This window comes from Patiria miniata, unplaced genomic scaffold (genome assembly GCF_015706575.1).
Source record: "Patiria miniata isolate m_02_andy unplaced genomic scaffold, ASM1570657v1 HiC_scaffold_23, whole genome shotgun sequence".
Taxonomy (NCBI): Eukaryota; Metazoa; Echinodermata; class Asteroidea; order Valvatida; family Asterinidae; genus Patiria; species Patiria miniata.
The window spans coordinates 2,577,485-2,603,019 of NW_024037062.1; the positions used below are offsets into that span (position 1 = coordinate 2,577,485).

Here is a 25,535-nt window from a genome sequence, read left to right on the forward strand (position 1 = left end):
ACAGTCCCCCAAAATAGCTCGTTGAGACGAGTGTATGTCCCAGAACTACGGAACAAGAATGGGTGTACTTTTACATACATGTACATGTATTTATTGTTTGACGTACGGTATGCATACAGCATGATGTAACTTGTTGTACATGTACATGTAACAAAGTTTGTCCATAGACTTTTTTGGTGCTTTAAAAGTTTACACATTGTGGGTTTGATGTTTTTATGCCAACGTGGCAGTCAGCAGTGCACATTTCTGGGGGAAGGATTCTACATTGAATGGTGAATGTTTGCATTACACACTGTTACATGAAGTGTGTGTTGCTTTGAATCAGAAAACAGAGACACATGTTCTGTGCATGTACACATAATAAAGGAGAGCTAAAAGATGGGAATGCAAATTGTACGAACAAAATGTAAATGAATCCTGATTGCTTGTTATGGGTTCAAGTTAATCAAGACAAGGCAGTCCTTCTTAAGTTCATGTTGGAACGCATTCTTCAATTGAATAGCTTCCTCTAAGCAAACTCATATCCGTGGTTCACCCAGCTACATGTACATGTACAATGTAGTATCAATAATACAATTGAAACTTTTGGGCCAAGGTGAGACTTAAGCAAGTCTAAATCACAAGTGACAGTCTGTGAGTCAGTTAAGTACCGGTAACTTGTTAGTCCGGTTCCCAGACCAAAAGATTCTGACTATTTCTGATGAATCTTTGGTCAGGTACAGTAAGTAACCGCTAGTAATACAATACATTGTATATGTCACATGACTAAAAAGGCAAATTTCGGACATATGTTAGGAAAAAGGAGGCATTCGAATGCCTCCTATTCCGAGTTATGTCCGTAGTTTGCTGAATGCATTTCGTCGACAATCTTGGATAGTGCCCGGGTATTTCTGAGTATGAAATAGGTTTTATTTACCGTACCTGCCTTGCTTATTAAAAATTTTTAAAATGAGTTGATAATTAATATTCATCATCATCATTATCTAGGGGTCGCAACCAAGATTTCGTTCACAAACGCCACGCCAGGTGTCTTTATCCCTCATTATGTACGGAAGGTCTTCAATTTCACATTGGGTGTCTCTGCCAATCACATCAATGTACATGTAGTTGACAGGTCTTCATCCTCTAATATTCATTGCTTGCATTTAAAAAACTTTAAATTCAATGACAATTTTATGCATCAAAGTATGCACTTGGGTCATTTGAGGGGCGAGCTTTGCTGCGTATGTACATGTACCTGCATTGTATTTTGAATCTGAAGACGGTTACCAGGAATTCCAAAACTTGGCGTGGTCTCCATTTCCGCTTGATAGCCTGCTAACAATGCTATTCAGGTGCCTAACTTTGAAGATTCCAGGTCAACATAACTCGATGTTTTCTTACAGAAATATCAAACTGTATATCATAACTGTATGAAGCAAGTGATTTATCTAAACATTTGATCGGAACATTAAAAGCTATAAATGATAAAGCGAAACTGGTAACGAAGCCGAGTTTTGCAAAAGGGCTGTCATGTTTATTTTTAGTCCCTGCGGTTGCCTACAATTTAGACATCTAGGCAAAGGGGGAAATTGTCAGGTCAGGGAACCAGACTAGCAACTAGTCAGTCAGTCAAGGACAAAGAGGACAAGTAAGACTGGCCCCTCTAGCATGTCTGGCACCAGCACAAAGAATTGTCATAGGCCATACAGAAAAAATATTCGATTTAAAATCATAGAGCTTAATATAGAGCTAAATATACTGGTATGTATACATGTAATAGGCTAAAATGCGTGCAGCGAGTTAAAGCGAAGAATCCAACTGCCCAATAAGCGTGCATGGGCGAAGTGTTAAAGGAAAGATACAACATTTGCAAACATCACAAAACGACATGATCAAGTAATCACGAAATACCTCACTAGATTGTTTGGGAATGACAGTATAAAGCATGCTGTAAAATTGTGGCCCCTGGTGTGCTGTCATTTTCAAGAAAAATGGTATTTTTCCAACGCTGGTCGGCCGACCAGCGTTGGAGAAAACTGGCTTTTTTCAAAAACTGCTCCTTATTTTCATAATTAGTTATTCCGCGTTTTCTTTGCAATTGGTTACACAACTGTGAAGGGGTACAAGCCTGCTAGACTGATTCTCTGACCTTACAATTTTCCAAAGTCATGATTGCTCCCAGTTTCATCTAAAGTGGGGTCAGGGAACCAGACTACAAGAACATGATTGGTTTTCATGGTTTTTCCAGCATCTACAACAATAGTTGCTATGACATACTAATCCTCCAAATCCATTTATTTCTGAAAATTGCAGCAAAAGGAAATGTACATTCCCTTTAACTCGCTAGTTGTATTGCTACCTATGTACTGGATAGGGATATGGGCTGTGCAGACCTGCTTCGTACAAAATGAAGCAGAACTACGTAGCTCTGAAGACAATAATCACACTACTGAAGATAACACTAAAGATAACACTCAAAATAACACTGAAGACAAAACTTAAGATAAAATAGTTCTGTGTTTAAAATGCAACTTTCTAACCTTGCCTTTGAAATGGTCAAATAAACATCTTTGTAATCAGTCGTTTAACTTCTTGCCATCGGTGTTCTTGTCTTTTCCTCTCCGCAGCAACATAACAAGGAGGTTGCCACCAACGTATATGAGCAGGTTCACCATGTCTCGCGTGACAAGCGTGGGCAGGTTATGGGCATGCGCGGAGGATTCCGCGGCTGTACTGTCTGGTTCACTGGTAAGTCAGATAATTCCTGGGAATGGAGTCCTCAACCCTTAACCCTAAAAGGGCCGGGGGGGGGGCGGAATCCGCCCCCCCTCAACATTTTCCGCGATAGCTTCTAAAAAAATTTTTTTCGCGACCCGAGCTGTTATGACTTTTTAGCCTCGAGCTTTGCGCATCTTTTGATACCAAAAACATAAAAATCGGACCACGGGTTGGCACGTAGCGAAAAATTTTACGGCGCTACGCGCCGTGAAAACTGAATTTTCACATATATGTCGTGTACACCGAGCAGAATTGCCATTCATACATATGAATAATTAATTAGCCATAATTCCAAAACCCTTTGACCTATAGTCATGAAATTTCTTGGGCATGTTAAGGAAGAGTTGCTCTATGCATGTGCTGAGTTTCAAAAATTTTCGTCACTCGATGGCCGAGATCTTAGGGGGGGGCGGAATCCGCCCCCCCCCGGCTGAGAGATGGTCAAAATAACCCGGCCCCTTTAGGGTTAATTGAGCCTGAGTCCTCGGAGTCAAGTCTGGGTCGGAATATTTCGTTTGAAACGGAGTCTGAGTCTGAGTAGCTCAGTTACCATGGTTACAAGTCACTTAACCCTAACCTCACTTAAAGCTACAAAATACCACTTCTAGTAAGCTGTTGTATGAAATTCTTTGCCATTATAAGCGTGCACAACACTTATACCGGTAGTATTCTGTAGTTCTCAGTTCTTTATCCTCCATGCTAGGATGTTAGGGTTAAAGGGAAAATACAACATTTGCAAACATCAAAAAATAAAACTAACAAATCATTTTGAAATACCTTGCTGGACTGTTAGTGAATGACAGTGTAAAGCATCCTGTAAAATCATGGCACCTGGTATACTGTCATTTTCAAGAAAAGTGGTATTTTTGTATCAATTTCCAACGCTGATCGGCCGATCAGCGTTGGAAACAACTGGTTTTTTTTTCAAATACTGGCCCCAATTGACCATCGCACTTGTTTGCAATCGATTACAAACCTATGAACGGGTACGAGCCAGCTAGACTGGTTCCCTGACCTTACAATTCCCCAATGTATGTAAACTGCTCTGTTTCTTCTTATATGGAGTCAGGGAACCAGACTACAGGAAAATGATCGTTTTTCTTGGTTTTTATAACATTTTCGAACCCAAAACCTCAAAAAAGTCAGTGTAACTATATTTGCTATATATTTCTAACCCCCCAATTCCATCCATTTCTGAAAATTACAGCAAAAGCAAATGATGTATATTCCCTTTAAAGAGCAGTTAACAAAGACACCAAAAAACCTGACACAAAAAAAACTCATCAGTGGACAGGTAAAATAAAGGAAACAATCTTACAGTTATGCGGCAGAGAGCAGCACATTGGTTTCGCTACATGTACAGATTACCGAAGTGTGTCGTCATTTTGAACCGGGAAGTGTAGTGCAAACGTATGGAGTACGCGCACATGTTGGTTCACTTGCTGAATTGCGCGCTAACGTCTTTTACACACATTATTGTGCGCGTGATGTATTCACTTCGGTAGTCTATGATTGTGTAACTTTGGAAGAAGATGCATAGTATAATAAAATAAACATGTATTAACTGTTAGTTTGGGGAAAAAAACAATCTTCCAATTTAAAAAAAAAAAATATTTTGTCAGTTTTTTTTTCGAAGTCCGATCGAGACCAATTCATACAGTAAGATCGAGTCCATGTTAATTGTGACTTGAGTCCAAGTCCGAGTCACCAAAAATGTGATATGACTCATATCACATTGTCCGGCTCATATTATGAGCCGGACTCGAGTGTGTCTGTGCTGGTCCAGTATACAGTAACAGGCTTATATTATTTAGTTTGCTTTCAATAACATGTATTTCTATCAAAAGCTGAGTAATATATGGTTAGTGGAGAGATGATTAGGAGGAGCAAAAGCATGTACATGTTCATCATGTAGGGGCATGCCATTATATATGTAGATCACAGTAGACATGTACAAAACACTGAAACTACACGGGGAGTAAAAAAAAAAAGGAACCCAAATGTCGCCCCCTATTTTTTGAAGAAGTTCTGCATGTGGCAATTTTCAGATCTACATGTAGGATATGAAAGCCCAATTAATAGGCTTTCTTTTAGTAAAAGAATCATTCAAATCACTCATGTACTTCTCCATTTACGGAGTTTTGAACTCAAACACAGTTCAGAAATTTATCCACGGATCACGTTTTAAGGTTCGTGATATTTCAGTAACATGAAACCATGTCATATCATGAGAACATTATCAGAATAATACCATGCATTTGTACGTCTCTAGGGTAGCCAAGTACATGTATAAGGCAGGGAAGGACTACAGACTCTTGACATTATAAAGCATGTTGTTTTGAAGCAGGTTTATGATAAGTGCCAGTTATCATGGTTATGAGAGTGTTCTGATGTGGGTTTTTTTTATATGTGAATTGTTTTCGTTTTGCTGAAACATCACTTATCTTTTCTGTGATCCGTGGACACAATTTTAAACTGGTTGTGTTTCAAAGTCTGTAACTGGAAAGGTACATGAGTGAATTAAATGATTCTTTGACTAAAAGAAAGCCTATTAATTGGGCTTTCACACCCTACATGTAGATCTGAAAAGTGCTACATGCAGATCGTCTGTTTGAAATATGTGACGCAATTGGGTTTCCTTTTTTTTTTTTACTCATTACTCGCCCTGTACATTAAAACACTATAACCAGCCCCAACCCATCAAAATCCAAAAATATGCATGTTTTGTTGGAATCTGTTGGAGTGAGTACTGCACTAAACTGATTATGCTTTACATGGAATCAGGCATACCGCCATAATCAGTTTACCATACTTGTTGGGTTTTGCAAGAGTGACGAAAGTTGTTCCTAGCAAATCACTCAAGGCGGTTTAAGGTTAAAGAAAGACAGACAAACCAACAGAAACAGATGAACAAATGGTCCAACAGACAGACATTTTAGAAATTGACTGACAAATGCAGATGAAACAAACCCCCTCCCCCCTCCCCCAAGAAAAAAACCAAAAAACCAGCTGGTTGGAGTTGGATGGTAAAAAGAGAGATGAAGAAATTGAAGACATGATGTAGGAGCAGTAAACGGCACAGCATGGTGTTCATATAAGAGCAGTGTGGACACTGGTGGTGGCTTGCAAATTGCGCAGAGCACTACTGATTGGAGATTCTCATCATTTGCAACTGAACGCACCCAAAATACATGTAGGACTTCGATAGCAAAGTTGTCCTATTTGAATTGGATTTGGAACTCGGCTTTAAAAGCAAAGACTGCTTTTTGTGTGCCTAAGAGATTTGCATAGATGCATTCAGGTTAAAGTACATGTAAGTCTGGCCTGTGGCAGTGTATTGTACTCTCACTACAGCTCTAGCCTGTATGAATGCCAACCTGTCTGTACCAGTATGTAAATGAAACTTACAAATGTATACAGCCGGCCCTCCAGAAATTGGTACCCACTGATCCAAAACCAGGCTTGAGTTACACAAGTGTACAAGTACATTTACAATTGTACATACCTGTACATGTACATGTACAGGTACATACATGTAGGTCTTAATTAAGGTTTCACAACTTGTGTTGTAGACAAACATACATACATACTTAGGCCAAAAAAAAAGTCTCCGGTTTCTGGTATGCGCGCATCACTGTAGCCATGCACGTCGGCAAAATGAAAAAGGTTTTTTTTTCAATGAGAGATGATGTCTCAAAACCGCCAAACTCACTGGTTTGACTGGAATCCTGCTGCTGCACAATGTTAACGTGTTTTTAGATGGGGTTACGATCGAGTATAAGCTTTACATGTATGTGGCTTCCCTGGGCTTCAATACATTTTGCACTTAATTTAGTCGGGCACCATTTGCAGTCATCAGCCGACATTTGAACCAAAAAAAAGTATAAAAAAAAAAAAAAGCCGCGTCGCCGCACCACTTTCGGGGCAACCTCCATACCAGAAACCGAAGACTTTTATTTGTTGGCCTAAGCCAGCTGTATGCACAATTTGCCTGCTTTGTCTGTTCATGATCTGTTGATTGAAATTGACTAGTCACAGTGCTTGCTTTCATACATTATGATCTGACTGCTAGTGACTACACAATGTAGCCTGTGTAATAAGTACCAGAATAACAGGGAAGGTGGATGGAAATTTTGACTGTCTGTGACTGTTTAAATAGCAGGAAGGTTAGGAGGTTGGCATTGAATGTACTTGTAAATAAACCTGTACATGTATGTACACTGAAATACGCTTGAGCTGCTCATGTACATGTACATGTACAATGTATGTATGCATACATGTACATGTGTACTGTATTACATGTACAGTCGGCTCCCGTTATAGCGAAATCCACGGGACCGGTCAAAATGTTCGTTGTATCGTACACATATACATGTACACATGTACACATATACATGTATGTCATGTAGTCCATAGAGGATGAACGTACATGTAGGAAAGAACATGTTCTGGTGTTTCACAGTGTTTCTCGCATTTTGGGACAATTATTGATTCCACCATTGCCTCTGGGAAAGACAATCTGCTCGTGTTCCAATCTCTGGGTTCTGCATTGATCAGTGCAAACCATACGCCTCCAAGGGAAACAGCTGTACTCTGCAACCTTGTTCCATCCATACTGAGTGTCTTGATAATACGCACAATCTTTGATCTCAGCCTTTGAGGGAGTAAAGATTTTTCCACTTTACCCCTGGGAAAGAGGCTGCTTTGACTCAAATTTCAAGTTAATTACTTACTTTAAGCTACTGGTTGTTGGTTTTATTTTCACCAGTTTACCCCTTCCCTCATACAATACCACACTTGTTGCTATTGCTAAAAAAAAATAATCTGTTTGTTGAAACTACTTATTCAACCACAATTAATTTATTACATGTATAAGATGGAATTTTGCGTCGGGGTGATATAAATCAAGTTAGGTTTTGCCCTTCACCGACGTTTGAACACTGTATACTCAGTGTGTTACCTCCCGAGTGAAAGTTGGAAAAAATCACTCGGGTGGTGACCTCCTGCTTTCTAGTGCAGATGTCTTAGGGCAAAACCTAACTTGATTTATATCACCCCGACGCAAAATCTTATAATAGTTTATGCGGTACCCGCTGCTATGTACATCAGATTCGAACCAGCCAACTGATCCCGTTAGCTCGGTGGTCGAGTGGTAAGACATCTGCACTAGAAAGCAGGAGGTCGTGGGTTCAAGTCCCATCCGAGTGATTTTTTCCAACTTTCACTCGGGAGGTAACACACTGAGTATACAGTGTTCAAACGTCGGTGAAGGGCAAAACCTAACTTGATTCACAATTAATTTGACAGATTTTGTGCCCAAATGTGGTGCAAATCTATAAATACAAAAATGTAGGTGCTCAAAGGTTAGTTTAGTTCTTTTAACAAATTAACATCCCCTCATGATTTAACCAACTACCGTTGGCCTGTGAATGACTACAATGCTAAATTACAAAATATAATCATAAAGAAATAAAGGAATGTATTGTAAATTGTGCTGTAAATTCATAATACCCCACAGGGAGTACTGTGATCCGGGCTGATTTTTGTTAAATTTTTTAGTTGCCTTGTTATCTCTTGTTCACTGAAGTACATTGTGTTTGGTGAATGAATTACACAAGTCTTAACATTTTGGTTGCCTGTTTTCTTCCGTAGGCTTGTCTGGCGCCGGTAAGACTACCATCAGTTTTGCCTTGGAGGAATACCTGTGCCACCATGGCATCCCAGCTTACTCCTTGGATGGTGACAACATGAGGAAAGGCCTGAATAAGAACCTGGGCTTCTCTCACGTCGATCGAGTGGAGAACATTCGTCGTGTCTCGGAGGTGGCTAAGCTGTTTGCTGACGGCGGTGTGGTGTGTCTGAACTCCTTCATTAGTCCCAATGCAAAGGTAAGCTTATGGTATGATCGCTGTGTCCCCAGTATCATCACATAAACTTTAGCCCTCCCAAATCTTTACAAACCACCAGGACATTTTAGACGGTTTAAATTTGCTGTATGGAATTTACAGCATGGAATTTGCAGCGTAGCCACTATTATAAAACAAAAAAGTGGTTGAGGGTAGATAGTTGATGTTGCATGTATCTGCCCTAGTTATTGGAACTTGACAAGTTACATGTACCTGTACATGTAAGCCGTTACAACTTCATGTACATGTAGGTCGTCTCTAGAATTCTCTGAGTATTGCGTTCACCAATTGACTTGTCAGATACATGTACATGTATGATCATTTTGAACAAAATGGAACACAAAGAGCAGCTTGATGCAGCTAATATTTCAAGAATCACTTAAAAAACAATCCCTGAGTTGCCAGTATAAAAATATTGGGTGGCTCGGCGTGGAATAGGAGGAATATTATCACAAGGTAAAATCTGGACTTTTCCATTTCACGAGGCGAAGCCGAGTGAACTGGAAAAGTCCAGATTATACCAAGCGATAATATTCCTCCCATTTCACAATTTAAAGCCACTCAATATTTGTTTTATATAACTGACATCCTTGTCATTTGATATTTGAACTTATTTCAATTTGAACTTATTTCAATGCAAAATTGGTGGAAAATATATTTCTTTCTTCCAAACCACCTCTTCACGAAAATGTTTGAACCCAAGGCTGTAGTGCTGTCTCTTTGGAACAATACGCGCAACACTGAACGCGCACACCAGCATGCATTTGAACACAAATACCGCGTCTTGGAACAAGAATGATCCTAACTGTTCAATAGTATTTCCCATTCCCCATATGGGCGAATGGAACTTTTTGAGCCCCGGCGTAAATGGGAGCAATAACGAATGTCATGTGATGTGAGTTCCACCAATCAAAAGACAAGGATATGTATGTTGGTTATATAATATTGGATATTGTCGTCACAGATTTGCTGAGTTTGAGCAACTGACTAGCCAGTATTGAATGTTATTATCTGCAGGATCGTCAAGAGGCCAAGGCATTGCATAGGACCAGCGGTCTTCCATTCTATGAGGTTTACGTCAGCACCTCGTTGGAGGTCTGTGAGTCACGTGATGTCAAGGGATTGTACAAGAAAGCTCGGGCAGGGATCATTAAAGGTTTGCACTGACTGCCTACTACAGTAGAACTTGAATAAAACAACATAGTGGGTCTACAAATGATTATTTGGTATAAATGGTATTCGTTTAAAAGCAAATTGCTGCCAATATTTAGTAGAAATGTGCATAAAATTTGGGAGACAAGGGAGGTGTTCTTGCTATCCAAAAGTTTGGTATACATGTAGATGTACGGAGTTCTTTTTTAGCATCATTCTTCTGTATTTAACTCTTTGCTATTACCACAGCTAGTGTTTAAAGTGGCAAATATCTTCAAATATCATGAAAAGAACATCCAAACTGGTTATGTTTTTATATTTGTCTGGTGTACCTGAAGCAAGCATTTGACAAAAACATGAATTAAGCACGAGTCACCAAGGTCATGTCAAGTTATGAAGCTTGGGCCTAAAGCCAGAAATCAACACTATTGCTGTGGTATGCCGGTATACCAGTTTTCTGGCAATAGCCAAAATATCGACTTTGCAAAAACTGCATTCTCATGTGTACAGTGAGCGAACGATAGTTGAAAAGCTAAGTATATTGTGCAAGTCTAGGATCGTTGCACATGTGCTGCTCCGTGGCTAGTGCCATGCTAGCAGGATACACAAATCGTCGCCGACACCATGAGCTGACTCTTGGGATGTACGCGTACTTTACAATACCATGTAATTTTGGTTTTCACAAACTGATGCCCAAGTTCTGCATGCGTGCACTCCATACATTTTCTTTTTCACAAACCGGAACCTGTCTTAATTTCATCAGTTAAAAGGTCATTTAAATGTTTCTGTAACCCCACATGCAGCTAGAGTAAAGTCGTCTCAACCTTTCAAAGTGTTTTTCTCCGAATTGTATTTCCACCACATGCGTTTCAGTGTACGAAGTGCGCGTGCACACCCACACGTCAGTTCGTGAAACCGAAATGATTGAAAAAGCGGTTCTCACAAAGTGCGCGCACACAGTGCGTGCGTTTCAGTTCGTGAAAACCATGACGAAATGTATTGTACATTCAATGTAGACATACATATGTGTCTGTGTGTGGTGCTGTGATGTGAGTAAACTGAGTATGTACAATGTACATGTATAGTGTACATGTATGACGATCATTTTATGCAGGGCCATCTCTTGACGTGTCAATATTTTTAGGTTCTGCAGCAAAACCCACTAGCATCCCTGCTATACCATGTACTTGTACATGTATGGCTTTGTTGCCCAACTCTTTCCCAAAATGGGGGGTACTTTGGGGGTTTTCCAAACATGTCCTTTCTTTCCAGCTATGGCTAGAAGAGATATTTAGGCTCCTATCACTTGGTGTTACACCTGACGATGTGTACGTTTGACTTTGCTGTCTTGCAGGATTCACTGGTATTGATCAAGAGTATGAAGCGCCTGACGATCCAGACATCAACCTCAACGCTGGGGCCTTGACTGTGGATGAATGTGTGGAGAAGTTGATCAAGTTTCTACAGGGAGAGGTGAGTCAGGGAACTAGACTTATACACGTACCTGGGTGAATATTGGATTATGGACTCAGTGCAAGAACAATAGAGAGCGCTTTGTGACCATTCTTGAGCGATCCATTTGAGCGCCCATATTGCATGAAAACATTAGTGTTTGGGTGCACTAGAAAGTGCAGAGGGCATGACGAAGCCATGGATGAGTTTCGTCTGTGCATGGACTGTATGTGCACAACTCAAAGTGTCTATGCATGATTTTGCCATCATGGGCCGTTAAAGGGAAAATACAACATTTGCAAACATCAAAAAATAAAACTACCAAATCATTTTGGAATACCTTGCTGGACTGTTAGTGAATGACAGTGTAAAGCATCCTGTAAAATCATGGCACCTGGTATACTGTCATTTTCAAGAAAAGTGGTATGTTTGTATCAATTTCCAACGCTGATCGGCCGACCAGCGTTGGAAAAAACTGGCTTTTTTTCAAATACTGGCCCCAATTGACCATCGCACTTGTTTGCAATCGATTACACACCTATGGACGGGTACAAGCCAGCTAGACTGGTTCCCTGACCTTACAATTCCCCAATGTATGTAAACTGCTCTGTTTCTTCTTAAATGGAGTCAGGGAACCAGACTACAGGAAAATGATTGTTTTTCTTGGTTTTTATAGCATTTTTGAACCCAAAACCTCAAAAAAGTCAGTGTAACTATATTTGCTATATATTTCCAACCCCCCAATTCCATCCATTTCTGAAAATTACAGCAAAAGCAAATTATGTATATTCCCTTTAATGTGTTCCAAATGTCCTGCCTAACTCTTTTTTAACCATTGAGGGGGTACTAGTAAGCAGAGTGCGTAGTAGAGATATAGACCTTATTCACGAGAAGCCATTGTTGATCATGTTCCCTGAATTTTATTAACACAATTTTGTCGCGTGATAATGTCTTGGGTATATACTACTACTAATAATAATAGCAGGCATTTATATAGCGCTTTTACGCCACAATGGGATATCAAAGCATTAAGTTACAGGTAAGTGGCAAGGTGCCAGACTATTTATGCGTCCCAAGCCTCGCTTTAAATTATTCTAAATGTGGCTTTAAACATTTGCGTACAATTAATCATAAATTGTAATAAATTGTGCGTGTATACAAACATTTTCAAAAATCGCGCAACATATCACGTATTTGTTTGTTCGCACACGCGCGTGTGCGACATTGCCGGGCGACATAGTCGTTGCGACAAAACCACGTATGTGTAAATAGGCCTTGTAAACTGTTGAATGGGATGGTGTCAGACTACTTATGCGTTCCAAGCATCACTTTCAAAATTTTTAAATGTGGCTTAAAACATCAGCGTATAATTAATCACAGATTTTAAACTATTCATCAGAGCAGACTGATATTAATTTGTAATCAACTTTATTTCATTACTTCCATTTCTATCATGTCTATGCACAAGTTCCAAAAATGAAGATTTTACCTCACTTTCAAGTTAATATGGCCGACTCATGAATAAAGCCTATTCTGGGTCTACTTGGTGAACCTGGCTTCAATTCAATTCTAGCATGAGCTATGTGTAGATCGTATTTAAAAGATTTGTTTCTAACTCCAATTCATATTCTGTTGATGAATCAGTCAAAACTCGCATCACTGAAAAGTAAGGACGGTCGAAACTTGCCTCGACTCAAACTTGAGTCTAGTCTGAGTCAGTTGTTCTTTTCTTGTTGAAGGGTATCATCCCTGAGTCTGCTGTAGAGAGTGTCAAGGAACTCTTTGTGCCTCAGTCAGCTCAAGATGCTGCCAAGAAGGAGGCAGAAACTCTGGATTGTGTGGAACTCAACAAGGTGAGAACTCAGTCGCAAGTTTAACACTGTTATACGGAAAAGGTAGCACTTGAACACAGGTGAACGGAAAACTCAGGTTTCAGTCTGGCATCCAGAGCCAGGTCTGTTCAAATTATTCTAAAGATCTGTAGTAAGTTCAGTGAAAATGTTGCTGTTTGAAACGCTTGGAAGCGACAACTTTGTAAGGTTTTGAAAGATCGACTGACGCAGTTTGGAATAACAGCAGAGTCTGGTCATTGGAAAATTACTACATGATACTTCCATGTCTCAGCCCAAAATCTATTTAGGTCAACCGGTTAAGCCCGTAAAACATTTCTTGGCTACCAGGGAAGGTAAGAAAGGAATTTTGTTTAGTGCTGCTATTCGAGTACAAGTACTTTGATAATTGAGTACAATTTCGACATGTCGAGTACGAGTGCTTTGCTGCCCGAGTACGAGTACCGTCATTTCGAGTACGAGTATTTTCACATTTGAGTACAAATACTAGAGTGGAGTAGTTCTCGAGTGCGATTACCGAGTACGAGTACTAGAACACTGCCTTAAAGCTACAGTCCATCATTTGTAATTTGTGCATTTTGTTCGTTTGAAGCAACAAAAGAGTTCAAAATCTAATGAAGGATACTGAGCAACTAACCTGATGAATTTTCAGCTAAGCTTCAGCTGTACATTCCGAGAAAAACAGCATTCTAAGATCTCAATTTCAAATCAAAAGTTACTGAATCATGTTTTGAATTGCAGCTATACGCGACGTCGCGCACTGATCCGACGAATTATAACAACCGCGCGCGCGTGTGCGTCGTTCCAATACTTGTGCGCGCTGCGCTGAATAACAAAACGAACTACTCATTTAAATTTTCCTACGGTGCTTCTTAAGAATCACCGTTGGAAATGCCTTCTTTCGTTGATTACTTCAAAATGACAGCTTCCCAGAAAGAATAATTTCACAGGGAGTTTAGTTCCCTTACTATCTTTCAACCAAGTTTGTTTTTCAAGAATAATTACGCCAGTTACTTTTTGGATGGCTGCAAATGATGGACTCTAGCTTTAAATGTGATCCGTGGACAAAAGTTTAAACTGTGTTTGTTTACAAAATCCCATAACTCGAAAAGTTGATTAACTCCATGACTTGGAAAGCTTATTAATTGGGCTTTTACATCCTAGATCTGGAAAGCGCTACATGCAGAACTTCCTTTAACATGTTTTAAAAAAATAGGGGGCACTATTTGGGTTTCCTTTTCTTTTCTTTTATGACTCACCGTGTATTTTCTTCTGCCCACTAATGTTTGTAGGTAGATATGTTTTGTTTGGTATGTTTTAATTTTTGCACTGAAGAGAAGTTGATGTGGGTGCCATACTGAGTCAAACAGTCTAGCTAGTCTCAATTCAAGTCTCCATTGTACCAGGCAACAAGGGAGAGATATTGAATCTGGGTTATCTGTAAATTGTGAATTGATAATAAAGTGCAAACAAGGCCACTAAACTTGGATCACTGCCCAGTCCAAGATAATGTACCAACCATTGAGTGTCACACCGTTCACTGTTTACTCATCCTATCTCTGCTTATCATGACTTGTGCTGTGTCATGATGATTTGTAACATTCCCTTTGTTGAATTTCCACAATTGACTGCAGATTTGGGATTTGAGAGGGCGACACTGGAGGGTACAGCAAAGCAAGATATCTTGTTCAGTTGTTTCCTGTGCATTCCTGAGACCTTAATGATCATGTGTACACAAACAATATAGAAAACCTTCTCTGTACTTAAGAAATTGCAGGGGTCATCGTAAAAATTATGTACTTAACAAAAGACAGAATTTGTGCTACAAATTGACACAACACTAATTATCATGTGCATGAATTCACCCAAATGTCATCTCATTGATATTTATAACCCATTTAGGAGTGCTAATAGCCACAATGAACACAATTGTGTTGGTCTTTTTTTTATCACTTTTTGGTAACATGCGTAATGTGGACAGAAATGTTGTGACATTTTTCTGTCCATGTTACGTATGTAACATCCTGAACTCAATACCCTGTGAAATCTTAAACATACAGTAAATTGTCTCGGTTTTTACAGGCGACAATGCTGTAGGGATAAGAATGAAAAAGCACAATATTTGATAAAGACATTTATTGTAATTATAACTTTCTATCAATATTAACAAACTTTCTGTCACTGTTTATGTGACGTACGTACCGGGTAGCACTGTGAGCATAATGTCTTGTCAAATTTGCATGGAAAGTCTTAAATTCTCTAAAGCACAATCCCCAACAATGGGGTGGGGATGTACAAGTGGAAAATAGGACAAACAACTTGATCTTATTATCCTGCTTCATTTCCCAAGACCATGTTACACTTTTGTACCCCTTTAGTATGGAAAGGCCCACCACCATCGTTGTATTGTTGGCGCCTGGCTATGCTTACCTGGCTAAATATAGCTTGAAAGCTGCAGGGGTGTTTGATTAAGACTGAACACTTTATCATATGCCTTGTGTGTGTGTTCAAGATTGCCCATGGCCTAAAAAAATAAACCAAGTAAATGTTCACCAATTAACCCCCCTACTGTTTTAACAGTCGTAGACAGTCAAAAATTTCATCCCTTTCTCTGCCATGCCTTTTACACCGACTAGTCACCAACAGTCCGAAAATATTTGTGACCTGTTCTGTCAAAAGCAGACGCTTCTGGGCAGAGGTTGAAATTGAGATATGGCCAAAAAACGCTGTGGGGTGATTTTTATCGATTTTCAAATTTTTGCATATTTGTAATCCTGAACATGTCTAAAATATATTATAAAAGTTTGAAACCCTAATTTGAAATCTACATATACTATTCTTGATGATTTTGATAAGGTAAATCAGTTAAAGAAATAATTGTTTTGTGACGTTTGTGGCCATTTTCTCCGTTTTCTACTTTTCGACACAATGAACTTCAAAATAGCATAACTCTGCCCAGGAATGACCGTTTTCAAAAATTAAACCACTTATTAAAAGGAAAAAGAATATACATGTATGTTAACAATATGCAAAAATTTCATTTTCGACCTTATGCCCAGAAAAGTCTGATTTTGACAGAACATGTCACATTTTTGAACAAGAACTCTGACTAGTCAACTTCAGTCAACAGACAAAAGCAGGAAATGGGTAGCACAGCTGTCTTATCACCAACAGTAAAAACACAGGTTTATCAAGTTACATAAACAGTCACAGTTAGTCAATCCTGATTTATGTAGGCTGGGAGCTCTTAACTGTTGAAAACAGTCACTTGATTGATTTTGACTGAAAGGACAACTTGGCTCAGAATGTATGTTTGCATGGGAGGGATAATGAACATATACATTACATTACTAGAGAGCAAAATCCAATATTACATGTACATGTAAATTCCCATCTCCTGATTCAAAATGCCATTCTACAAGATGTCTTGCATGCTTTAGTTTCAAGAAAATTGGAACTCTGACAACATGCTAGAAGGATCGCTCGCTGAAAGTATTTTGAAAAATAATTGAAAGATGGTTATTGTATAGTGATGAATACCCCGCCCCCTCCCAAATGAACTAAGCAACATTGTTAATGCAGAATTTTGCTGTTCCAATCTCCTGCTCTCATTCAGATTATGTGTGTGTACTCTACAAAACTTACCCAGTCTCAAAAAGTTTGAGTGAATCATTGTCAGTGTTGAAGAATTCCCAAACACACTTAAAGGAAACATGTAATATGATTTTTATGACTTAAATACATTTAAAACAGCTTTCTTGCCATGTAACTACCGGTATGACTTTCCACCTCCTTTGTAGCAGTAAAAAGGAGAAATTTCAATATTTTAGTTTTATGCTAATGAGAATTTCCATATTCATGAGCAAAAGCGTGATGTCATTCAAGGCAGAACAGTAGTGTCTCCATAGCTTTGTGTACAAATATATATCAATCTTTTCTTCATTTTCTTGGAGTAAGTTCCACTTTTTACTTGTTTACCATGTTAAACAGCTTGTTTGGACAATAGTAGTGGCCAATATTTCTTCACAACTTTTTTTTGTGGGTATTTTTGAAGGACTAATTTTGTACTGTTCACATGCACTTTTGACAAGGAGTGCCTTGTGTGACAAAAGCAAAATAGCGCCCTCTTACATGTATTGATGAAAGGATTTGCTAATAATTGAAAAACTACCACTTTCTTGTCACTTCCAATGAAAACAAGTATTAAGATCTTGTATGTATTGTTGCAACACATGGTAATTTGCATAAAAACAAGATGAGCAGAATTTTCACTGCATGTTTCCTTTAATTGATTAAATGATTTTGGATATGAACCCAGGACCATGAAGTGAGTCAAGTAATTCTTGTTACATCAGTAAATGGTCATGCTATGGGCAAGGGTTCTTGAAGAAGGCTGGGCTAAGAAATGAACAAAGTTGGATGTGAACAGTGGACTATGGTATTGCACTGCCACTGCTCTTTCTATTTTTTTCTGTGTGTGTTTGTTGCCTATAGGGCTCAGGTCTTTGTAGAAGGTTAGGCTTGCAAACGTTCATAACTGAACATAAATGTAGTTGAGTGTGAACCAGGGACCATGCACTAGAACCAGGGTTCTGTCCTTGATTTTATTTTCGTTGAATGTTGTCTCCTCAGGTTGACATGCAGTGGGTTCAGGTCCTTGCGGAGGGTTGGGCGTCCCCTATGACAGGCTTCATGCGGGAGCGTGAGTTCTTGCAGTGTCAGCACTTCAACTGTGTCCTTGATGGTAAGAGAGGAAAACACCCTTGTACATGTGTGCTTGGCCAGTTTTAAACACTCATTTTAAGACCGGTTGGAATCTGGATGCTGATACATGAATGAGCCGAAGGCGAGGGTAATTATCAGCATCCAGATCCCAACTGGTCTTAAACACAGTAATAATAACAATGCCGGAGTCTTATATAGCGCACATATCTACCGACAATTAGGTACTCAGGGCGTTTAGTGTTAAATACCAGCCAAGCATGTCTTTTATTCCCATTCATAAATAACTTTTCTGTAAAAAAATCAAAACTTTTTGGTCCAAAAGTCAAAACAAGTCAAAAATTATACATGTCCGACGATTTTGTTTTTCGAAACACCCCTCTAGCTGTATTATGGACTGTTCCGCTCGCGAGTAGACATAAACAACTCCTTATATGCAGATTGGCGCGCACATCGCACATACTTACTGGGCGATGTGGCGCAGAACGCAGCTGTGCCTGGGTATTGTGCGTTTAGGAATATGACTCACTGGTAGTATTGGGCATGCCTTCGTGAGGATTGTGACCGTTCAACCAATAAAATGGTAAAAAGCACTTGATTTTCATGACCGTGTCACCGTGTGACGTCATACCAACTGGCAATTGATAGGCAAAACAAACACCTAAGCATTTTGCTCATGTAGTTTTTCTACGTTATAAAGTAAATGTCAATACTTTTATACTACCTTTATTTCAAGAGATATACATGCAGTGCAGTATAGAACTGAAAGTTTCAATCATTTGACCACAACATCAAATTTTTCAACAAGTGTGTAACTGTGTATTGGTTGTAATTGTTAGTGGGTCCTATGTAGGTAGTACCCCTAACATTTATCTGTCTACATAATTGTTTAAAATTTGTTTACTTGTTTATTCTAAAACACAGGTGGGGCTATCAACCAATCAGTGCCTATCGTTCTGGCAGTTACCCTAGAGGACAAGGAGCGACTGTCCAATAAGGAGGCCTTTGCTCTGTCTTACGAGGGGCGTCGCGTCGCTATTCTACGTTCGCCAGAGTTCTATGAGCACCATAAGGAAGAGCGCTGCTGTCGTCAATGGGGTACCAGCAACCAAGGCCATCCTTACATCAAGGTGGGGGTCGACAAACCTTTCTGAGTTTACGTTGTTTTAATTCTTTTTGATTATGAAAACCTGTTGTTTCCAGGAAAACGCAGAGACTGGAAACCCAACCACACAGTTGCCTGGTTAGGATTTGAACCCAGACACAGAAGTGGAAGGTACGTAAATCACCGCGGTGCTGACCTAACTCCCTTACTCCCAAGCTGTGGTGGTGCTAAGACGTCTGCACTAGTAAGCAGGAGGTCAAGGGTTCGAGTCCCACCTGAGTAGTTTGAGAATTTTTCTCGCAATCACTTTGGACAACACTGACTATACAGTGTATTGAAATAATAATATGTTGGCGGAGGGCAAAACCCGCTGTTGAATCTTTAGTTTTTAATTTTTGTTCTCCACAGATGGTGATGGAGAGTGGAGATTGGTTAGTGGGCGGTGACTTGGAAGTACTTGATCGTATACGTTGGAACGATGGCCTGGATGAGTATCGTCTGACCCCCAACGAACTCCGAGCTAAATTCCGTCAGTTGGGCGCCGACGCAATCTTTGCATTCCAGCTACGTAACCCTGTCCATAACGGCCATGCTCTACTTATGAATGATACCAAACGCCGCTTGAAGGAACGTGGATACAAGAAACCCACACTTCTACTTCATCCTCTAGGTATCTGCCCAAATAAGATTTCTGCAAACCAATCCCATTGCAAGATGTATTCAGTAATGTTAGCAGCAGGGTACCCTAAAGTTAGAACATTCCACGGTGCCACAAAAGCAGAACAAACTTCCTTGGCTTTTGGAAGTTTTACATGCAGTTATCTGTGTAGCCTTTTCCATGTATATAGGCAAATGTGACTGCGAAGCAAATATGACGTCAGAAATATTTGCTGCGAAATTCGCTTCGGTTATAATATATAGGGTGAATAATTGTCACAATGCCACAGAGTTTAGTGAACAGGCCTTAATGCTTTTCATTTTACTACAACATGTATACACCTTCCAATACACTTCAATATTTGCCAAAAGTGACTTATCTGGCTTTTTTTGCACTGCCTTTCAATATCCTCCACTGTACCAAGTCATATGTTTAGAACTCACTGTCAGTAAACAGACGAGTAAACAAGGCTATAGGGAGATCCCTAGGAGTGCAGACCAGTAAATATACTGCCATAGACCTTACTGGTAATTACGCGCACTTCCCAAAATTATTAAAAATACTCACAACTCTCTGAGGTGTTCGTTCAAGACACGCATCAAATTAAAGCTCATTTCATCATCTTTCATTTTCCGTTAAGTTTTTTTAGTGTTATCCTATGGCTTTTGGTAGAAATTTCCATCAGAAGATGATCACCCCTAAAAATAGTCCTGAAGCCCATCGCCATTTGAAAACAATTTTGGACCGATTTACTGGTCTGCACCCCTAGACCCTCCTTATTCCTCCAATTTAGTAGCATCGTGTACCAGCAGATGCACCCTTTAATGCAGACTAGAATTCACTGGGCTGGTCAGCCCAAGCATCTACCAGTATACTTCAACTGGAGTGTGAGTTCAAGTGGAGAGTCATGGCCTAGCGGTTGAGAGCACTGCACCGGAATCATGCTCTGGCGTTTCAGAGGCAGCAGAATGTGGGTTCCAGCCCGGGTCTGGACACTTGTGCCCTTAAGCAAGGCACTTAACCATTATTGCTTCGTCCTTCGGATGGGACGTAAAGCCGTAGGTCCCGTGTGTTGTGTAATGCAATGCACGTAAAAGAACCCAGTAACACTTATCGCCAAGAGAAGAGGTTTGCCCCGGTGTTTCTGGCCACCTGTTAAAACTCCCGGAGTATTTAGGAAAATAATCAACCGAGTACCAAGTGACCTGTGTTAATTTACACAAGTAAAGCAAGGGCTAAAGCACACACAGTTTCTGACAGAAAAAATACGGAGAAACATCTACGCAGCTTTGCTTCCCCTGATTTTTATATTGGGTGATAAGCTTGATATTTTGTTTTTCTTGCTCAGGTGGTTGGACTAAGCAAGATGATGTACCTCTTCCAGTGCGTATGAAGCAGCATCATGCCATCTTAGAGGAGGGAGTTCTTGATCCTGAGAGTACTGTCCTTGCTATCTTCCCTTCTCCCATGATGTATGCTGGTCCCACGGAGGTGAGAGGTCATGACCTTAAGGTCACTCTTCTATCTTTCTTTTCCTAAATCCTCTTCTTGAAAGCTACTTTATAAAGGTGGGATATATTAATTTCCTAAAAGTCATAATTCTGGGCTGTAGGCGAGTCCACCACAACATCACAAGTCTGCTAAAGTAAAGTAAATCGCTAGACAATTAACCATATGAGTCACAAACATTGCTTTGGATGGAAAGTTTGAGGCATGTTTAAACGTAACAAAAAAATGACAAATTTAGCACACTTGACCACTTGATGCCGGGATTATTTTTGGCCGAAAAACGCCACAACATATAAGGACAACATATATCGGGCTAATTTTACAATCACATCAAACGCTTGTGAGTCGTTTGTACAATATTTGTGCAGTGCTTCTCGATTTAAATTTATATATTGCAACATTCTGAGAACCCGCCATGGAGCGATATTTGCTACGACGACAGGTTGTGTACAACGGCCAAGTTCGAGTACAACACATGGTGTGTACAGACCAATGGGAACAAATGACGTGTATACACGTCCAGCGCTGAGACTTGGGGGGGGGGGGGAGAAAGCTTGATGATTTAACCCGTCACCCACCCCTGCGAATGTACATTGCCAGATCATGTTTACATGTCTTCTGGCATTAACTGGTTATAAGTACTGGAATTCTTTGAAGGTTGACTTCAAGTTTTAATTTGAGAAATGACCGCAATGACAAGTAACACCATAATTGTATTTTATTAAGAAGTCTTCAAGGCTAAGAAGTTCATGGCAAATAATAATAATAATGCAGACTTTACTTTGTAGACCGACTCTAAATATGTGTGGTTTTTTTTGGATGTGTTGTAGGTTCAATGGCACGCCAAAGCTCGTATGTCCACCGGTGCCAACTTCTACATTGTGGGGCGTGACCCCGCTGGTATGCCGCACCCAGACGGTACCCGAGACCTCTATGATCATTCCCATGGCAGAAAGGTAAGGTGTACAGCTGGCTATGGGTAGGAATCATCTCAGAAAATTGGTTCATTTGAGTAATCCCTTTGGTAAAATGACAAGATTTGCAGACTCTAATAGTGGAAGAATGTGTACCACAAACGGGTAAACCGTCTGTTTCAGACTTGCATTTAGATTCGTGTGTGTGTGAATGATGTGCTTTCCCATTCAGAAGAGGCGGAGTATCATTAGTGAAACATTCCAAGTCTTCTGCATTTGGAGAAGCAACCTTTATTTATTTTATTTGCCTCCATTCTTGTGTCCTTCAAGATGAACAACCAGTTGTTTATATATCCAAGAATTTATTGCAATTTTATCAACATAATCATGGATTTTATTAACCTAATCATGAAAATATAGTGAAATCCACCAGTCCAAAACAGATCCCGTGTACAGGGCGAATAAAAAAAACGAAACCCGAATGTCAGGACAATTATTTCAGTGAATTTCTGCATGTGGCATTTTCAAAATCTAGGATATGAAAGCCCAATTCATAAGCTTTCTTTTAGTTCAAGAATCATTCAAATCACTCATGTACTTTTCAAGTTACGGAATTTTAAACACAACCACCGTTTTAAGGTTCTGTCCACGGATCACCAAAAAGGTGTGCGTTCTTTCAGCAAAACAAAAACAAAAAAAAAACAAAAAAATTCCATCTTATAAAACGAAAACAATTCACACATAATCACTATGTAAATTGTTTTGGTTTTGCTGAAAGAACACTTACCTTTTTGGTGAAGTCCACTTGGCGAACATTCCGTTAGCTACTGGGATAGGTAAACTTATCTTTCTTTGTTTGTTAATGTTTGTTGTTTAATCCGTGTAGGTGTTGACCATGGCTCCAGGTCTGACCCAGCTTGAGATTATACCATTCCGCGTCGCTGCCTATAACATTAAGAAGAAAGCTATGGACTTCTTTAATCCAGAGAAGAAGGAAGACTTTGACTTCATATCTGGCACTCGCATGCGTAAGCTGGCACGCTCAGGAGAATTACCTCCAGAAGGCTTCATGGCACCACTCGCTTGGACCATTCTGTCCGACTACTACAAGTCTCTGCAGCAGAAGTAATGCAGGAGCACCCCCTCGTGTGGTGACCCTGTGTGGCAACAGCGCCCTCATGTGGTGACCTTGTCAGCTGATAATACACCTGCGTTATCTGAGCAATCAATTTTAATAAAGTGAACTAGTTTCTTGTAGGTTATATCGTCGATGTCTTGTTTTAAAGGCGCGGTTTTTTTTTAGAAATGGTTGACTGGAATTTGAAAAAGTTCACTGACCCTTGACGTGCACATGGAATCTTGTGATTGACTTGTCAAGTCGCTCAATGCATGTACTAAGTTCATGACAATCAGAACATCAGAATGCATTTCTGTAAATTCTGTGAAAACTGAACATTTTCAAATCTCTTTTCTTGATTTGTCTTTGCAAACTCCTTTTTCTGTTTTCACTTCTTGTGGTCAGTTGAATTATTTCCTTGGTCAGACAAAATTCGGAATGCAGCTTTTATTGTTCAAAGTCTTCCATAATATGATTTCAGAAAAGTTAGCTGTTCTTTTATTGGTCATTTTATTCCATATTCCAGCTCCCTTTACTGTAAGTGCACTGAATTATGTTGCTTTTTAAATGAATTTGCTCGTAGCTATTGTTTTTGTTTCATATGCCATTTCATTATGTCATTATTTCAAATTCAAGTCCTAAGTCCAGTTGTCATAGTGAAAATAATGTATACCAAATATTTGTGTTAGTTGTTTACCTCATATTTTTGTTAGTTTTAGTGTGTTGTTTCTATGGTCTCGCTAAATCCAACAATGCAGTAACCTTTTACCAATTTCATGGGCTGCTACTCAGAGAAATTTGCTATAAAACGGCAAAAAGTTTCAAAGGAAAAGCGGCTTTGCAACAGATGAGCTTGGGCATGTTTTGCAGAGTTTATGTAAACGTGTGTGTTATGCAAAGTTCTGGAGTTAGCAGCTTCATCCAATCTGCCTGTAGGCTTTTTATGCTTCACGTGTGCTAATTTAATAGAGTCTTAAGCTGTTGTCCAAAGCCATTAGAATTATTGTTTAATGAAGGCATAATTTTCCACTTGTAGCATTGTTTTCATAAAAGGAACTGTGAACGGCATTCTAGTGAAGGATTTAATTGATTATGCATATTGCAAAATTGCACTCGTATTGCATAGTGCATTCATAGTGCATTCAATTGATCGCTCAACTTGCTTTGATACTTTGTGTTTTTAATTAGTTAGGACATGTTTGAAGGTGTATTCATGTATTCGTGTGTATTTAACTTGTACGTCTTATGAGCACAACTTTTAGAACAAAGAAAGCACTAGAAAATGCTGCGTAAAGTCAGACTTAATAGTTTGTTCGTTCAATTGGCCGTTCAGATGACATGCAAATCTATACAAGTGCCTGTCACGTACCATATATAAACTTTTTAAAATATCTGAACAAATTTTGTGCAGAAAACAAATTATGACCAGTTAAAAATGCCGAACTGCTCAGTGGTCTTGTACAATAAACTTATGTATGGAGAATCATGAATTCAACAATGCTACTATGAGGGAATTTGAAAGGTTAGTGATGCAACAGAGAGGACGTTGTTTTAAATGTGCAAGGGTCCAACAATTTATGTTAATCACTGTATTAATACTTATCATTCCATGAAATAGTCTATGAACTGGACTGATAGAGGGCGCTGTTCATTGATCCTCGGTTACATATAAATGATTCGTCATGAAATCAATTTATCAAAAACTTTGGCATCGCTTACTTTTTGCATTGCCTCTTGGTTTGACTCCAGGTTCTATTCGTCAGTGACAATTTGTAATGTTAAGTTTTTAAACTGGAACAAATTACAGAAACATGCAGTTTCCAATCCTTCAGCGTTACAGAAATTCCTATTTGTCGTAGTGTGGATTTGTTCATTTTTGGAAGTGTGTAATTAAGTGTGTGTTTTCAAGTATGTCAAGGTTGAAAATTGCTTGTTTCTGAATTCCTTGTTTTAATTTGGGGCTCCTAGACTTGTTTAATACTTTGATTTTTCTTAAATCCAAAGTCTTCGTTTCAGATGCATTTATCAAATAAAATTAACTCTTGTCTTGCAGTTTTTATGATTATAAAAGAATATCTTAAAAGTTGGGTCATGAATGAGTGTAGGACTGCCAATGTAATAATACAGAGCCTATTTTTCTAAGTCAATAATCATGGCATTAAAGAATTAAATTGATAAAGTTACAAAGAGTACAAAATAAACCTTCTTTTTAATGCATATTTGTTTTAAAATTTGTCAGTTGTGTTGAAATTTCACATTTTCCCCAATACTTTAATCGCACCTTTGCGCATAATTCATGCACTAGGCTATTGAATGCTGGCAAGATTGGTCCCCTTCAAAAAATGCATAGAAACGGGTGAAATTTGTCAGGATTTCCTGATTTTGAGATT

General features: G+C 39.2%; 1 protein-coding gene across 2 annotated transcripts in view; it reads left to right on the plus strand.

Annotated features, from left to right (window-relative positions):
- LOC119731152 (bifunctional 3'-phosphoadenosine 5'-phosphosulfate synthase-like) overlaps positions 1-25,362 on the plus strand; it is a 38,821-nt gene extending 13,459 nt beyond the window's left edge. For both annotated transcript variants that reach the window (XM_038204198.1, XM_038204197.1), the window contains exons 2-12: positions 2,610-2,730; positions 8,413-8,648; positions 9,684-9,822; positions 11,173-11,291; positions 13,010-13,123; positions 17,753-17,864; positions 18,767-18,972; positions 19,356-19,617; positions 20,954-21,096; positions 21,945-22,070; positions 22,915-25,362. In XM_038204198.1, coding sequence (XP_038060126.1) covers positions 2,610-2,730; positions 8,413-8,648; positions 9,684-9,822; positions 11,173-11,291; positions 13,010-13,123; positions 17,753-17,864; positions 18,767-18,972; positions 19,356-19,617; positions 20,954-21,096; positions 21,945-22,070; positions 22,915-23,157 — 1,821 coding nt within the window. In that variant the 3' untranslated portion in view covers positions 23,158-25,362. The remainder of the gene's footprint in view (positions 1-2,609; positions 2,731-8,412; positions 8,649-9,683; positions 9,823-11,172; positions 11,292-13,009; positions 13,124-17,752; positions 17,865-18,766; positions 18,973-19,355; positions 19,618-20,953; positions 21,097-21,944; positions 22,071-22,914) is intronic.
- Positions 25,363-25,535: the final 173 nt, after the last annotated feature.